This window comes from Plectropomus leopardus, chromosome 6 (genome assembly GCF_008729295.1).
Source record: "Plectropomus leopardus isolate mb chromosome 6, YSFRI_Pleo_2.0, whole genome shotgun sequence".
In the NCBI taxonomy this organism is placed as follows: domain Eukaryota; kingdom Metazoa; phylum Chordata; class Actinopteri; order Perciformes; family Serranidae; genus Plectropomus; species Plectropomus leopardus.
This window is the reverse complement of record NC_056468.1, coordinates 20,833,537-20,849,641: the sequence shown is the minus strand read 5'-3', so window position 1 is coordinate 20,849,641 and position 16,105 is coordinate 20,833,537. Positions and strand designations below refer to the sequence as shown.

At 38.0% G+C, this 16,105-nt stretch overlaps 2 protein-coding genes across 4 annotated transcripts in view; both read left to right on the top strand.

Moving 5' to 3' along the window:
• Positions 1-4,888, top strand: part of nipbla (NIPBL cohesin loading factor a) — a 32,571-nt gene extending 27,683 nt beyond the window's left edge. For all 3 annotated transcript variants that reach the window (XM_042487575.1, XM_042487574.1, XM_042487573.1), the window contains exons 45-49: positions 247-393; positions 1,054-1,415; positions 1,553-1,727; positions 3,287-3,484; positions 3,582-4,888. In XM_042487575.1, the coding sequence (XP_042343509.1) occupies positions 247-393; positions 1,054-1,415; positions 1,553-1,727; positions 3,287-3,484; positions 3,582-3,944 (1,245 nt within the window). In that variant the 3' untranslated portion in view covers positions 3,945-4,888. The remainder of the gene's footprint in view (positions 1-246; positions 394-1,053; positions 1,416-1,552; positions 1,728-3,286; positions 3,485-3,581) is intronic.
• A 1,799-nt stretch (positions 4,889-6,687) lies between these two features.
• On the top strand, positions 6,688-15,844 carry ndc80 (NDC80 kinetochore complex component). Its single transcript, XM_042488399.1, has 17 exons — positions 6,688-6,784; positions 7,306-7,404; positions 8,446-8,529; positions 8,823-8,949; positions 9,323-9,495; positions 9,852-9,954; positions 10,117-10,206; positions 10,514-10,607; positions 10,731-10,831; positions 11,136-11,280; positions 12,033-12,238; positions 12,505-12,654; positions 12,889-12,978; positions 13,092-13,184; positions 13,440-13,570; positions 14,487-14,589; positions 14,999-15,844. The coding sequence occupies exons 1-17, from the start codon at positions 6,777-6,779 to the stop codon at positions 15,125-15,127; spliced, it is 1,926 nt and encodes a 641-aa protein (XP_042344333.1). The 5' UTR covers positions 6,688-6,776; the 3' UTR covers positions 15,128-15,844.
• The last annotated feature ends 261 nt before the right edge of the window (positions 15,845-16,105 follow it).

Here is a 16,105-nt window from a genome sequence, read left to right as displayed (position 1 = left end):
TTAAGGGTACAGACAGCACTGCTGATTTTAAATAGCAATACCTGTTATAAAGAGACCTGTTATGACAAATGCTATGTAATTTAGAGATGTTACATTATTTTACTGTTGTGTCAATTTAATAAGGTTTGTTTATTTTTAGTCATGTGTGAAAAGTAAAAATTCTAATAAATGAACCCTGCAATGTGACTTTATACCGGGCACTCAACTCTCGATCCTGCTGTTCCCCTCTTATCTCACTTTCTGCAGAAGACGGAAGTAAACATGCTGCTATTTGTAGCAGACAACCTCGCCTGTTTCCCGTACCAGAGCCAGGAGGAGCCTCTCTTCATTATGCACCACATAGACATCACCCTGTCTGTTTCTGGCAGCAACTTGTTGCAAACCTTCAAGGAGGTAGGACTGCATTTTCAGTCATTCCTTCATTCATTCCTTCATTTGTTCATAATCCGTTCATTCATTCAAATCTTTATTCAAGACTCGGGAAATCATTGAGGAAGACCCTCATTTTTCAATGATGTGGAGCGTGAACAAGACATTTAAAACATTCAACAAGCAATCAAATAACAGTTTAAAAGAGACAGAATCAACAATATCTGAAATAAGGCGTTTGAATAGCCATAATAATGGAAGAGTTTCTAAGTTTAAGTTCCTTTGCAGATTATTCCATGTATAAGGTGCACTGTAAGAGAATTAATTTTTTCTTAGTTCAGTTCTGATTTGGGGAATGTAAAGTTAAGCTAGATGGCAGAGGTGAGTGCTGTAAGGATCACCGGTTACAAACCTTATAACTGAGTACTAGACAGCACCAAGTGACTTTAAAGTTGAGGAATCAGCTTTGCCATAAATTACATTCTCATAATCTAAAACGTATTAAAAAAAACAGATTCAACTATTGTTTTTCTGTATAAAAAGGGGAAACTATTTTTATACCTATATAAAAAGCCAATTACAGTTCTTAATGTGTGATATAGCTTGCTTGAAAAAAAACCTGTGATGCATGTTTTATTTAAAGTTATAAATATTTATATGGAAATTTCTGTTTTTTTCATCCAGCTGCTGCTAAAAGAGCCGAGGCGCAAAGAGAAGAAGGTAAAAGAGTGGAAGAACACATCAGATGGGGAGGATGAAGAAGAAAAGATGAACTGCGATTCTCCCAGGAGTGACGATGTAGAAAACAGTGACAATGACGATGTGGTACGGCGGCCTAAAAAGGCCAGAAAACCTGTCTCAGACTCAGAGAGCTCAGAGTCAGATTCTGATCTCGAAGATCTGGATTTGGAGGATGTGGAAAAAGTAATGAGGCTCCTCCCAGATAATCCCACAGGTCTCCTGGACTTTGCTAATGCTGTTCAGGGCATCCTGTTGCTGCTGGTGCTCAAACAACATCTGAAGAACCAGTATGGATTCTCTGACGGGTAAGATCTACATAATCTTCTAAACAGTCTTCATGAAAGTGACTGTGTGTACGTTTTTAAGTGTGGATTAGTTTGACCAGTTCAGATCTTAAGCCACACATGACCCTCAGTAACTCAACATTTTTGTCATCCAACAGTAAAATCCAGAAGTACTCTCCGAATGAGTCAGCCAAGGTGTACGATAAGGCAGTGAACAGAAAAAGCAACATTCACTTCAACCCGCGGCAAACCATCGACTTTATCTCCAACAACATGGCGCGTGCCTCACTGACAAACGATGTCAAGAGGCGGATTGTCCGACAGTACCTTGATGTAAGTGATGAAGCTCTATCAGACTTTCATTGCCAGTGTTTTAAGTACTCCACCAATTGCTAGTTGATTTGTTTTGGGGTCTTCTCATCAGTTACTTACATCAGCACTTTATTACAAAGTTATTTCTAATTATCAGAGTTATTTCTTATCATCTAGTAAAATGTGATAAAAGTTCGGATAGCAATCAATGAAGGACAGTATTTATATTAAAGCTGGAATTTTTGTCGCCCCCTTCTGGCAGTGAAAGTTATTACACAAACACTGTTGACGTGCATAATTTACACTTACAGGTGAGCTTGCTGCAGCTTCCTCGCCCCCCAGGAGCACTCTTTTGATTTTTATTTCTCCTCTGAACGCTGAGTTTATATTTTATCTTAAGCATCTACTTGAAAAACTTTTTCCCGCCATACTTCTAACTGCTATTGGTTGTCCCCCTCCCCTTTTTACATTTTATTAACAAACAGCATGGTAAGCATGTAACAAAATACGAGAAAAGATAATGCCAGGCGCTCTCGGCACCGAGAGACATCTTGCATCAGTTTAAGGTTTTAACTGCTGTCCTGTTTATAGAATAAAGGACTGATGTAATGTATTATTTGATTTTGTTGTCAAAAACTAAACATTTTTATTATTGGAAAATTTAGATTTATGAATTTAAGATTTTGCAAGTAATAAAATCAAATTATTATTATGATATAGTATTGATTTATTTTGGTAGAAAAGTAAGAAAAAAACAAAACAATGCATTTTCATTAGATATGGCAAATTTTGAGTCCGTATATTGGGAAATAACTGCACAGACAGGAGTGGGGACAAAACCAGAGTTAATGTCACAAATATTCTGGAACCAGTTAAAAAATGAGCAGTCCTCATCATTGTTTTTGAAAAGTTTTTGAAGAAATTCCTAGGAGGGATCTCTTCCTTCTCTCCTGTCCCCTTTATGACAGGTGTATGTGGCTTCTGGTGCACCAGCTCAGCAAAGTCGCCACAGATGCTACAATTCCAGTATACTGCAAAACACAGTGCTCTCCCGGCCATAGGCTTGATCAGCATTATGTAAACTCCTTACGAGGGATGTCATATGATCTAAAGCTTTCTGAGGCAAACTGTGTTTTGTTATATTGGACTTTATAAATAAAATTAACTTGATTTGACTTTGGCGAGGACTTAAATGCAAACAATATTTGTTTATATATAAAAGTGCCGCACTCCAGGTTTAAAAGATGTTTGTCGAGGCACACATACGCTGAAAAGCTTTGTATTTTATTATAATTCCATTGTAATTCCACTACAGAGAGTCTTGATGATCTGTAAAATTAGGTGGGGAAATAGAGTACATATATATATCGACATCGGTATTGGTCATCAGTCAAATGAGTAGTTATATATCAGCATATCCGATATAGGCAAGAAATCCAACACTGTGCATCCCTACTCAATACCCGTTAGTTTGTATTGTTAACCCTTACTCTCCTCTGTAGTGTTTGGTTCTTGGAGGTCGATGTGTAACTGCTGTGGCGTGTGAAACTTGTGTCCTAAAGTCTTTTCTCTCCACACAGTTCAAGGTTCTAATGGAACATCTGGACCCAGACGAGGAGGATGAGGAGGGAGAAGCGTCTGCCAGCGCTAACATCAGAAACAAAGCCATAAACGCCCTACTGGGAGGCTCCGGCCCCTTGTCAGGACCCAGTCCGCGCAATCAGGCGGGACCAGAGACCGATGATGACTACAGTGATGGCGACGAAAGGACCTCAGGGGTGAGAGAAATAAGCACGCACACTTATCTGTGAAATACAGTTTAAAATGTGCGGTAAAAAAGTGCAACCTTTCTTCTTTTTTTTTTTCTCTTTGCAGTCTTCTCGAAGGTCAAGGCGAGCAGGTGACTCCTCGGACCCCGGCCGAATGAGTGAGATCGTGGAGGCCATGGATGTGATTGCCCTTTGCTGCCCCAAATACAAGGACCGGCCGCAGATAGCTCGAGTCATCCAGAAGACCTCCAATGGATATAGCATCCACTGGATGGCTGGCTCCTACTCGGGGCCCTGGGCAGAGGCCAAGAAACGCGATGGCCGCAAACAGGTGCCTTGGGTGGACACTATTAAGGAGTCGGACATCATTTACAAGAAGATTGCCTTGACCAGCAACCACAAACTGAGCAACAAAGTAGTACAGACTTTACGCTCACTGTATGCAGCGCGGGAAGGAGGGGCTAGCTAATGGCTCCCGTGTGGTGTTTTTTTTTTTTTCTTTAATTTTTTTTTTTTTTTTTTTGGTCCCCCTTCTCCATTTCTACTTTATCAAATCCTCCTCTTCCCTGCTCCTCCTCCTCCTCCTCAACCTGCCACCTCCAACGACACAGCCAAACTTCACTGGATTCCTACCCTCCGCCTCTCCTTCCTCATTTTTGTAAGAAAACACGAGGGCAAGAATATTTGACACTACATACTTTTACATGAGTTATTCTTGCAAAAATGAAAAATGACACAAAACATAAGACTTATTATATTAGAGGGACTTCTCACGTTTTGTTTGTGTACAAGTGCAGAGGATAGAATCCAGAAGGCATTAAAGGAATAATTCACCCAAATTATCCCTTAAAAAGGCTATCAGAAGAGAGACCTGGAGGGAAATGTTTTGTCAACATTGTTGTGGGAGCTCCTTCGCTGTTGTGCAGCAGATTCTAGTCGCTCATTTCTACTCCCACTGTATCATAGTTTAACACGACAAAAAACTAAAATGTTTATATCTCTGAAGACAAAAAAAGCTGTAAAAAAAAGAATAAAACCTTAAGTGAATGTTGGAAATTAGTCTTTTTGATGTTCTTATTAAAGTGTTTTTGGAGTTTATTATACTACTAGCACCCTGATGGTTTTTCCTTTTAGCTTTTAGATATTTGAAGGAAAAAGAAGAAAAAAGACAAAAAAAATAAGAATTTTTATTTTTGTTCACTTTTATTTGTCCATGCTGTACAATGGCAGAGTCCTCTGAACATAATTTATTCTATTTCGAACTACGCATGCAGTATATGTGGCCTATTGCAGGAGGATATTTTGTAAATGTAGATTTTGTTGTATTAGGTCACCCTAGTAATAAGAGGAAAGGGGATTCATACCCTTTTGGTGGAACAAATACTGCAATAAATTTTCTACTTCTCTTTGTCACTTGTCTGCTCAAAGTGTTAATCTGATCTTTTTCATTTTATAAATGAATAGTTTATGAGCTGGATACTGCTAAAAACACAGGCCTGAAAGGACTAAGAGGGCTGATCATTTACATTTGAAGGAGACATTGTACAAACTTATGCCAGACAACCCTTCTACTGGTATTTTCCTACATAGATTTCAAAACAAACTAAACAAAATATTGGCACAATTTGTGGATTTTAATTTTTTCTAGTGTTTTAATATACAATCATGTAATTATGTTTTTTTTTCTTTCTTTATTACAAGTGGTGCCCTTCAGAGAATTAGGCTACACTACAATGAAAGACCTAACATCAGTAAATGCCTATGTTACTATGTGGTTTTATTGGATATTTTTATACGAGGTGCATTTAGTAAATAAAACAGTGTGATCAACTGTGACAAATCTGTCATACACTGTCAAGATTATTCGTCACAGATAATACAACAAAAAGACTAAATTTGCTTGAGGATTTACAGATCATTATAATATATAATATTCTGCTGCCGTGCAGCAAAATGTAATTAACCTAGTTTTCTCTCATAGCTCTTAAGATCAAAAAGTTATATATATATATATATATATATATATATATATATATATATATATATATATATATATATATATATATTTTAAAAAAAGGAAAAAAAAGAATTATTTAACATACTAGACCAGGCATGCCCAAAGTCTGGTGGGGGGCTTATTTTGGCCTGCAGACTGATTTTTAACAGCCCACAGATTGCAGATAGTGTACATTATATGGCCCCCAATACAATATTAATTGATGATAACTTAGCATTTGTTGCTTTTTTTTTTTTACCTCACAATGGCACGACTCTCATACAGTCTGTTGACATGTACCAAATAGTAACTACGTAGGCAGAACTAATATGTTTTTATAAACAGCAAACGCTAAGTTAACTAACAGCTGCCATGGCCACAGCAAAGACATGTAATGTCGACAGTGAGGACCGCCACTTTCTGGAGCAGAGGAAAGCAGAATACTTTTTCACTGAAAGATTAAGCGGTTGTGTTTGTCTCATTTGTATGACTTTTTTTAATAACTTGTATCATGTGAGAAGTAGATGGCCCCCAGATATTTTCACATAATTTATTCTGGCTCACATTAAAAAAAGTTTGGACAGCACTTTGCAAGAAACAGGAGCAAAATCTTTACTTTTCTAATACAGGGTACCTGCAGCTTAAGGAAAGGTAGATTTACAAGACTTTTTAATGCCACTTGGAATTAAGTATAAAAACGATTTTTTTAATAACCAAAATTGAAGAGGGACATTTTATTTTGCCCTAATGATTATCGTAATACGAAACATAACTTTTCTTTTTTTCCCAGTGATAAAGTTAGACTGTCTTCATCAAGTGTTGAAAAAACAATCCTTTTAAGAGGGGAACACATGGAAAACAATAAACATATTATATAGTCAGGAAAGTATTTATTTGATTTACCAACAAAAGTGGGGAATATCTGGTATTTATGGACGTTTTTCTCGAAGATTTTGTGTTTCTCAGTCTGCACACGAGACTCCAAAACTTGGATTCCCATCATGACGAGTTTCAGTGTGATACAAATTAAGGCTTTCTTCTTTTTTTAGATTAATGAATTCAATGTCTTTTTAGACTTTTTAAGGATCTGCGGTAACTACTGTAATAATAATGTGGGCGTGTGACTGTGCTCAAGTCATACTGTTAGTAGAGCGCATTACGAAGCAGTCTTGGACCAAGCGGCTCTCCGTACTGTAGTGACGTCACCGCCACCCTCTATTTTGTATTGTTTTGGCGGGGTTTGGGACTTCGTCCGCTCGGATACTCCGTTCATTTAGTAAACATTAGCTTTTCCACCTACGAAAAATGGAGCGGTACGTCTTAAATTTGCTCGAAAACCACACCAGTCATCTTGTATCACTGAAATTAACCGGCAAACAGCAGTTTGACAGAGTGTGACGGTTTTAAGGCGTACCAGAGACACTGCTAGCGACCGTTACTGCGGCTAATCACTGCTAGCTGCCGTTAATTTAAACAAAGTTACCGACCGTATCAATAAATACGCCAACTGCACTACCGAACAGCGATTATAAGTATATGTTTATAATATAATTAAGCTGCAGGGGATTTATTTTCCGTGTTGAGTTGTGTCTTAACCTACGTAGCTTTAACTGAGCCAGCTAGTTAGCTAGCTAAGCTGACGTTAAACAGATGACATACATTCAGATACTGACAAGCTTTACGTTAGCTAGATGTGGCTTTGTCTATATTTATTTAAAAATGTAACTAATATTATCTCACATATGCAGTTTGTGTGTTTTATGGGAGTTTGTGAAGTAGTGCAATAACTTTAAAAAACGGCAGCTGTTTATTTTTTGTAATAATTTGTGTCCAGCGGAAGGATGAGCCGAGCAGCAAGCAGCAGACTGTCGGAGCTGCCGATGCGGGTGCAGGACAGCAACAGGATGAGCATGGTGTACACAACGCCCAAGAGGTTGGTTGGAAGTAACGTCTTTTAAAAGTTATGTGAGAAATGCATAGTTTCAAAGTCAGCAAAGATGCTGCTGTTGCTATACTATGAATTGTGTCCACACATATACTGAGCAAATGTGGTAAATATAACCTGATGTTAGCGACCCCCACATAACTATACACTTTACATTCTAGTAAGAGTTTATCAAAACTATTAAATTGATAGAATAGGTACCATTAAACAACTTTATTCAATTCAATTCAAAACTTTATTTATGACTTAGCTCATAGAGAGGTACATATACAATAAAACAAGATGATATCAATAAAATAAAATGAAAAAAAGAACAGAAAAAAATATGCATTGGCAATATGTGACATATCTTTATATTATACATATATACATACATGAATGCAATAATCTGTTAATGTCTGTATGAAGCCTGGGTAGTTTAGTTTGGACTAATGTTACATTCAGGCAGGATAAGATGTTGGGTATAGTTTCATGCTACTTCTTATATGGGTAATAACAAACTGGGACACAAACGCTGGAGCATTATCTAATTAGAGCAGGCATACTCAACTTCCTTTACCCAGGGGGGCGCTTTTGCAAATTAAAGGGGACTGGAGGCCAGTCAAATGTTGGGGTTCAGTCATCTTTGCTCAGAGGCAAATACAGTCATACCAGCCCCATATATGAGGTCATTTCTAAGATTTGAGGATTTCGACCTCTGTCAGGGAACCTCCCTCAGCCCTTTTTATTAATGACAAAAAGCACAAGTATGATATTTTCTATGCACTCAGGCACCTTATTACATTCAAAGGACAACAAAATATCCCAATGTGAATTAATTTATTTTATATGTGAATTGGAAAATGGATAGAGGGCCTCCTGGCACCCTATCACGGGCCAGATTTCTCCCAGGGACCGCAGGTTTAGGGACTTTAGGGACTTTAGGGGCTTAGGGACAGAAAGCCGAGGAACATATTTGAAGCAGCTTGATCAAATGTGAGTCAGCAAAGGGGAACACGTGCATTTTCTCACAATTTTGTTTCTTTACAGTAAACAGCCTTCCTTTGGAAAGCTCAACATACCTAAACCACAGTCTGTGAACTCTGAAAGACGGACCAGCTTCTTTAGTTCCCGGTATGTGAGTAATATCAGAAATTTACACAGTTGCATTAGAGAATACTTCATAAATCAGTAAAAAATATAAACAACTGAGAATATACATTACGTGTGTGTGTGTGTGTGTGTGTGTGTGTGTGTGTGTGTGTGTGTGTGTATGGTTTTACACTTCCTGCAATGGAAACACAACTATCATCTATCATCAGTGTTTTTCTTTCTCATTAATATCTTAATATAATGAAATTATTGAGATGCAAATTAAATGAAACTTGTTTTCACCTGTGAAATGTATGTTAACATTTTGTCTGCAGGACCAGTGGAGCTGGTATGCCTCGCAACAGCACCATGTCAGGGTTTGGAGGAACTGAGAAGATCAAAGACAGCAGACCTCTGCATGATAAATCCTTCGTTCAGCAGTGTATCAGACAGCTGCATGAGGTAAAGAACTCTATTTTTCAGTCTATATAATGTATACACACACAAATAGGTTTGTTTAACATTGCCTTACTCTTAATACACTAAATTCAGCGTGTAGGATATGAAAATGAAAGACTTTGGTGCCCCTTAGTGGTTGTATGCAAAAATTCACTATAGAGGACATCAACAGTCACCTCATGTCATTTCACTGAACTGCTAAGAGTTACCACAACACGCCTGACAGACAAATTCTGTGATTCTGAGTGTGGAATCTAATTTTAGCTTAACCTTTTTTTTGTGCCTACAAAAAAAGTACAGGTGTTGGTCAATATGAGTGGAAATCCTGTAAAACTGTAGTTCTAACTGGATGTTTTCTTTTGTTTTTCCTTTCTAGTTCTTGACAGACCAGGGTTACCCTGGCACCTTATCAGCCAAAACACTCCAGTCCCCCTCCACAAAGGAGTTTGTGAAGGTCTTTGAATTCATCTACCGTCAGCTAGACCCAACCTTTGAGATGCCAAATGTAAAAGTTGAAGAGGAGGTTCCAGCTATGCTAAAAGCGCTGAGGTAAGATGCTGTCTTTCTGCATTAATAGGTATTGTATGTTTTAGTATTTCTTTGGTTTATATAGTACCCCTACAGTCTTGAGTGAAAATTTTGATCATATGAAGAACTTGGTGGCCTTGTTATTTCTATTCCTGCCACTGAAATGGCTAGATTTTTTTTTTTTAAAAAAGGAATAATGGAGAGAAATGTCTGTTAAAAATAAAAAAGCTACAGCACTTAACAAAAATCATTCTACAAAAATATGTACATGCAAATCCCTTACCATTTGTTGTGAGCCTTGAATTGTCTCTTCCTTTGTAATTTAAGAAACATTACTGACCGTCTGTCTTTACTCCTTTTCCTGTCTCTGGTTTAAGGTATCCGTTTGTTCTCTCCAAGTCTTCAATGTATTCTGTAGGAGCTCCCCACACCTGGCCTCAGGCCCTTGGTGCTCTCATGTGGCTAATTGATCAAGTCAAGGTGAGAAATAAAACACTTCTTAGTAGCAATTACAGCGCACTAAAACTTAATACTTAATCTAAAACCAGTTTCATCTGCACAGCATGCAGAGTAAACTAAACTTATATAATGTTGTTCAGTGAAACCTGTTAGAACCAGTGTTGTGCTTATTCTGTGTTTCAGATCAACTGGAGTTTGAGTAAGCAGAACCTGCTTCTCAGTGACTTCTGTGAAGACAGTGACGATATCGAGGAAGGAGCCGAGTATAACAAGGTACTGTCCTCTTTAAGCTGCACCAAAAGGCACAAACTCTCTACTACTACAAAGACACGAGGATGTACTCTATATCTGTTACTAGATTCAAACACAAGACCTCATTGTTAAATTGTTGATAACAGTTTGAGCTTTCTCTCAGATGTAGTATCTTATAAAGCATTTCAGATGTTATTTCTCTGTATTTTTAAGCACAGTCAACATCCTCAACAGAACTGTATTCTATAGAGTTGCTTTTATTTTGTCTGTCTAAATCCAAAACATTTGTGAGTTTCATTATTGTTTTATCTTCTGTTTTACTGTGCAGCTCCTCCTGGACTACACAGCTGAGGCATACTCTAAGTTCATGCAGGGTGAAGACACATTTGAGGATGTGGATGAATCATACCTCAATAAACTAAGTAAGCACACGGTCCATCTGTTACATGAGTTGAAGAATGAAGAATGTTTGTCCTTACATTCAGTTTTCAGTCCCATTAAAAATGTTATCAGAAAATCAACAAGGAGTGTGTGTGTCTTCATAGAGAAACTTTACAATGTTGACGAAGCCCTGCTGGCCACGATGGAGGAGAAGCACAGAATACTCAGCGATGAGGTGGAACGACTGGAGAAGGAGAGCCAAACGGTCAGAAAACCCTTATGACAAATCCCAATGTGCACAGATTAGATTAGAATTTTAATATTATGATATAATCATGATATTTCTATAAACATTTCATATATATAGTTAGGGCAGTTGTACTGGTTTATACTAAGCAGAAAGATGGCAAACTTGAGCATTGTTAACAAAGAACAGACAAAAGGAAAGGAAATTTTTAAAGCTGTGGCCAAAATAATCAGTTTCCAGTCAGGTCCATCGGTAATATGAAACAAATTTAGTGTGAGCAATAAAAAAATCAGACATATAATTTTCTCCTTCACCTTGACAGGACCGTCTGATGACCAAGAGGATGGAAAGGGTGAAGCTGCAGGCAGACCTCAAGAAGCTCCAGAGCTATCGAAGCAGTCTGGAGTCGTTTAAAGCCAACCTGGAGCACAAAGCTTCAGAGCTGAGTGATGAGCTGGAGTCCACTGGTAAATATAACCATGTCAGTTAACCAGTTCTCTGATAGGATGCACGGGATCCTGTGGACATCTCATGATCCCAAGAATCACAAGATGTCTGTGCTAATTATTTTTATGCATTAAGTTGGAATTTAAACTTTCCAAGTTCTTTATAGATAATATAAGGATTCCACTTATGGGTAAATTGGACTTATGTCCTGGCTGAGATTCTTTCTCAGTTTGAGATGTTGTTAAAAAACATAACATTCCTGCTTTTAAATAATTAGCCCCCGGAGATCATTTACAGTGTTTTTAAAACTGCTAACAGTGTAGAATGCAAATATTTAGCCTTTAGCAAACATTTCAGTTCTTTTGACTGACTACTGAGCAACGCACTTTTGTTGCAACTATACAGAATTCAGGTTTAACTTAGCACATAGTTATTTGGGTGTTTCAATAATCTGTTGTATGGTTGTAAGTGGGCGTTTTGGGTTTTTTTACAATGACATCAGAGTTGAGGATTGGATCCAATTTTATAAAAATTTTAATATTCGGGGCGGCCTCTAGCTCACCAGGTAGAGTGGGCGTCCCACATGCCTGAGGCTTCTGATGCTGCCTGGATTAGAGTCCAGCCTGCGGCCCTTTGCTGCATGTTGTGCCCCCTCCTTTCTCCCACCTTCCCTGTCTCTCTTCAATTGGCCTATGAATAAAGGGAAAATGCCCTGAAAAAATAATCTTACAAAAAAAAAACACAAATGCGTTTTTTCTCTGTGGCTGTGAAGGCAGTCATCTGGAGTCTCTAAAACATGAGCAAAATGAACTGCAACACCTGCTGCGGAACCAGAAGTTTACTCCAGCTGATGTCGAGAGGATCAACAGGGAGAAGAGAGAACTCCAACAGACCATCTCCAGTCTCAGCAAGTCTCTCGAAGATGCTGAACAGCACAAGTGGAATGAGGAGATCGCACTGGCCAAAGTGAATGAGAAGGTGATGTATGTGCATCCAGTATGTATGTTTGGAGGAGCAGGAATAGAACCAGTTTTCATTGAGATGGTGTTTGTGACTCGGTTTCATCTTATTAGTTTGTATTAAACTTTGATATTTAATGTCAGTGTTTTTTGTGTTCAGGTTGTAGTCGGTATAGAAAAGAAGCAGATGTTTTCTGTCAGGTGGCACACGTTTTGACCAGTGATTTAATTTGTGTCCTCGTCCCTCGTGTGCCTGTCTTATTTTGTTCTTTCTCTTAATCCCAGGTGGAGCTGAAGGTAGCAGAGTACCACAAGCTGGCACGTAAACTGAAGCTGATGCCGCTGTCTGCAGAGAACTCCGGTGGTCATGATTTTGAGATCAGGCTGTTTGAATATGGGCCCGGCAGCATGGTTCAGCATAAAACACAGAGACAGGTACTTCCAGCTAATGATCCTGTCTACACAAACATTAGAATCACCATGAGAGCAGACGATATTTTTCATAGATTTAATTTCACTGTAAACAAGGCCAGCTTACTACCTCAATGCTTAGATTATTTACCATTGCATATATCTTTTCTACTATACCTAAATCTAGAATACTATACTTAAATGTAGGTAGATTTTGGTATTTTGTGGACTTGTTCTGATTTATGCTGCGTGTTGTAGATGCTCCTGAGAAAGCTGGTCAGTGACGTGGAGGAGGAGAACACTCGATTAGCCAACATGAAGCTCAGTCTGGAGGAGTCTTGTGAACAGGTATCAAAATCCTGATTTTGCACTATTAACTTTTTCCCGATATGGCACACAACATTACCAAAGTGCATCTTTAAAAAAATCACATTTTTAATTTTTAAATGTGTTTCTTTAAGGTGAACTCTAACCTTCTGGACAAGTCCAATGACCTGAAGCAGCTGAGAGAGGAGATTTGCAAGCTGGACGAGCGGTTGGACGCTGACATGCAGGTAAAGTCTACATAGTTCAGTCTGCTTTATGTTGGCTGAAATGCCATACTGTATTCACTACCAAATAGCTCAAATCGAGCAGGCCTAACAAATTAAGACAGGATGGCATTTGTCATTCGTCATTGCGCCTTCATCACAGAGCTATTTGTCCTCTAAGCTAAAAGACAAGAAAAAGTGAACATTTTAACATGTTGGTGACATAAAGAAAACATACATGTACTAAAGACAGTTTCCTGTGTGTCTGTGTCTGTATAGGAGCTGGCTCAGGAGGAAAAGGAATGGGCCGCAGAGAAGGAGTCAGTGGAGAACCATCGTAAACTTCTTGAGAAGAAGATAAATTATGGTTATGACGAAGCTGTACAACAACTGAAGGCAGCGCAGCAACAGTGAGTGATTCTTAAAACTTCATACAAGTAAGATCCAATCCAACAATTTGACTGGAAAGGAGACGTTTCAAGAGTGCTGATATAGAGTGTAACAGCACTGGGACTTTTAACTATGCCGCATCACCCCACTTTCTAGGATGTTCTGAGCTGTCAATTATGTTAACCTTTAATTAGGCTGCATTAACAAACTTTCACCGCAAAAAGGAACTTATTTCCATTAATAACATTTGAGTTAGATAATGAATGATGATCAGAAAAAGAAGGAAGAAAAAAGAAGAAGCCTGGATACTTCACTGCAGACCTCCAGGTAAGCTCATGTGACATCAGAAGACGCTGCAACACACCTATTAAGCTGCTGTCAACAAACTTATTTCACTGGTCGCAAAATAAATGGAAACACAGATAAACGCATGTAACATAAAGTGTAGACCCACGCAAAGTAGCAAGTTAGTGTGCCAAAATGTGTGTGTTGCTTGGCAACAGTACACTCCTAGATCAGTTTACAGAGTTATTTGTGCCGACAGAGCGAAATTAATCATTATTAAACAAACAAATGATAATCTGTTGCTGCTTTTTATTGCTAACTAATGCTTGTAGAAACATTGTATAAAAGCAGTATCTGTGACTATCTAATCGCAGTGTCTTCGGCACAAGGCCACATTTGAAACAGTGCAATACTCCCTACTGTGTGATATTACTTAAATCAACATTATATATGGCTTAAGGGTTACTTCATCTGAAGGCTAAGGCAATTACAAAACTAAACATTGCCAAATGTCTCTGGAAATACTGTTTCATCTCGATACATGTTTCATTCATTCTTATTTTTCTAAATGAGCCTCAATGTGTGAACTTTAACATCCTCGAGGTCTCTGTTTTTGTTAGTCTAAAATAACACTGTTGTCTCTAATTTCAGGTACCACCTGGTGCTGCAGGAGACCAATGAGGAGAGACGAACAGTCGCCAACAACCTTGCGTCTGTATTTACCACAGCTACCGACCACTTGGCAGTCACAGAGGTAACGTTCTCAAAACTCTACTTCTGTCCCCCATACTGCAAAGAAGAGTCTGTATCAGGCATACTCCAATTTGTTTTAGCACTCAAACAAACTAATTCATCAGATTAAGTAGATCTGGCTTTTTTCCACCACATGACCATACAAGAACATTGTCAGTATTTCACTGTAGTTTAGATGCGACTTGTTAAAATCCATGCAGAAAATATCTGACTGAATCAAAAACACTAAAAATGATGGCAAAACAGCCCTGTTGTAAAAATAAGAGGAAAATCAGCACTAGAATAACTGCCTTATTTTAAACAAATTAAAGATATTGTTCTTGCTGATTCCCTAAGCTGCCTAGTAGTAGTATTATTCATGTTTTACCTGTAGCTGTGTTTACATTATTGTGTGTGTTGTTGTATAACAGAAGTGCCTGGAGGATTTGCACGGCAGAGTGCAGCGTGTCTGCTCTAAGGCTGTAGAAGAGGATGAAGCTGCTGTACAGAAGCTGAGGGAAACTTTAAGGAGCTTCGTGTTCAAAGCAAACAGTTCGTAAAGTGAGGCAGCAGGTTTTTTTTCCCACTTTCTTTATTGCACACATATTCATATACAGGAGTACAAACAGATACATACACCGCTTTACTAGCTGTTTGTTTTTCTTTTTTTTCCCAATGTTTTTTTGTCAAATAATTGAGCACAAACAACAAGCTGACTTTTGAAAATATTAAAGTAGAATTTAACATTAAACAGGGGTGTCTCTATATTAGTTTAAATCTGAATCTCATTAGGAAGCCTTAAATTGCTCCTCAGCTAGCAAATGTCCAGCTGCTCATGTAGCTATGTTTGTGCGGTCCCTGTGAAGTGGGAGGACAGAGGACCTGAAGTCAGCAGGGTGAGATAAATTCAGCGACTATGGAAGTGTGGGGATTTTCCAGTCGTTTGAGTTTTTAGATTATCATCTAGGAAAAAAAGAAACGTTAACAATTTAATTCTTTCTTTCAAGTTCTGGAAATGTATCATATGACTTGTATCTTAAGAACAACAAAATAGAAAAAAAAACATCCTTGGTCACTGTCAATTTTCTTTTTGATAACTTATTTTTGTTTTGATTACAACAAAAGTGTGTTTTTGCTGTCACAGATAAATTGTAAATACAAAGTGTTTGCATCACGATGAAGGTTTTGAAGTCTTAATGCGTGTTCTGTTAGTTATCTGGTATTTACAGACTCTGGATCTTTATGTGTCTGTTTTGTGTCATTCTATATCAGTGTTTTTCCATGTCTTAAATAAACGTTCATATGTAAGTTCAAAAAAGAATACTTGAAAGCCATCCAATTTCTGTTTTTATAAAACAGTTAAAAATGCGCCATCAAGTTGCAGATTGAAAAGCTGAACGCTTTTTGTTATACTAACCAAAAAAAAAAAAGAAAACATGTTTAAAGTTTTAGTTACGACCCCTTCCTTGTTTGTGGTTGCTTTGTAAGAAACAGCATCAGTCCCTCCTCACTTTGGCCTTCCTGCACCTTATCAAGTA

Coding starts and splice junctions, on each gene's coding strand:
- ndc80 (XM_042488399.1), top strand. Junction 8,950..9,322: donor GTATCAGACAGCTGCATGAG/GTAAAGAACTCT, acceptor TTTCCTTTCTAG/TTCTTGACAGACCAGGGTTA. Junction 13,185..13,439: donor GGTTGGACGCTGACATGCAG/GTAAAGTCTACA, acceptor GTGTCTGTATAG/GAGCTGGCTCAGGAGGAAAA.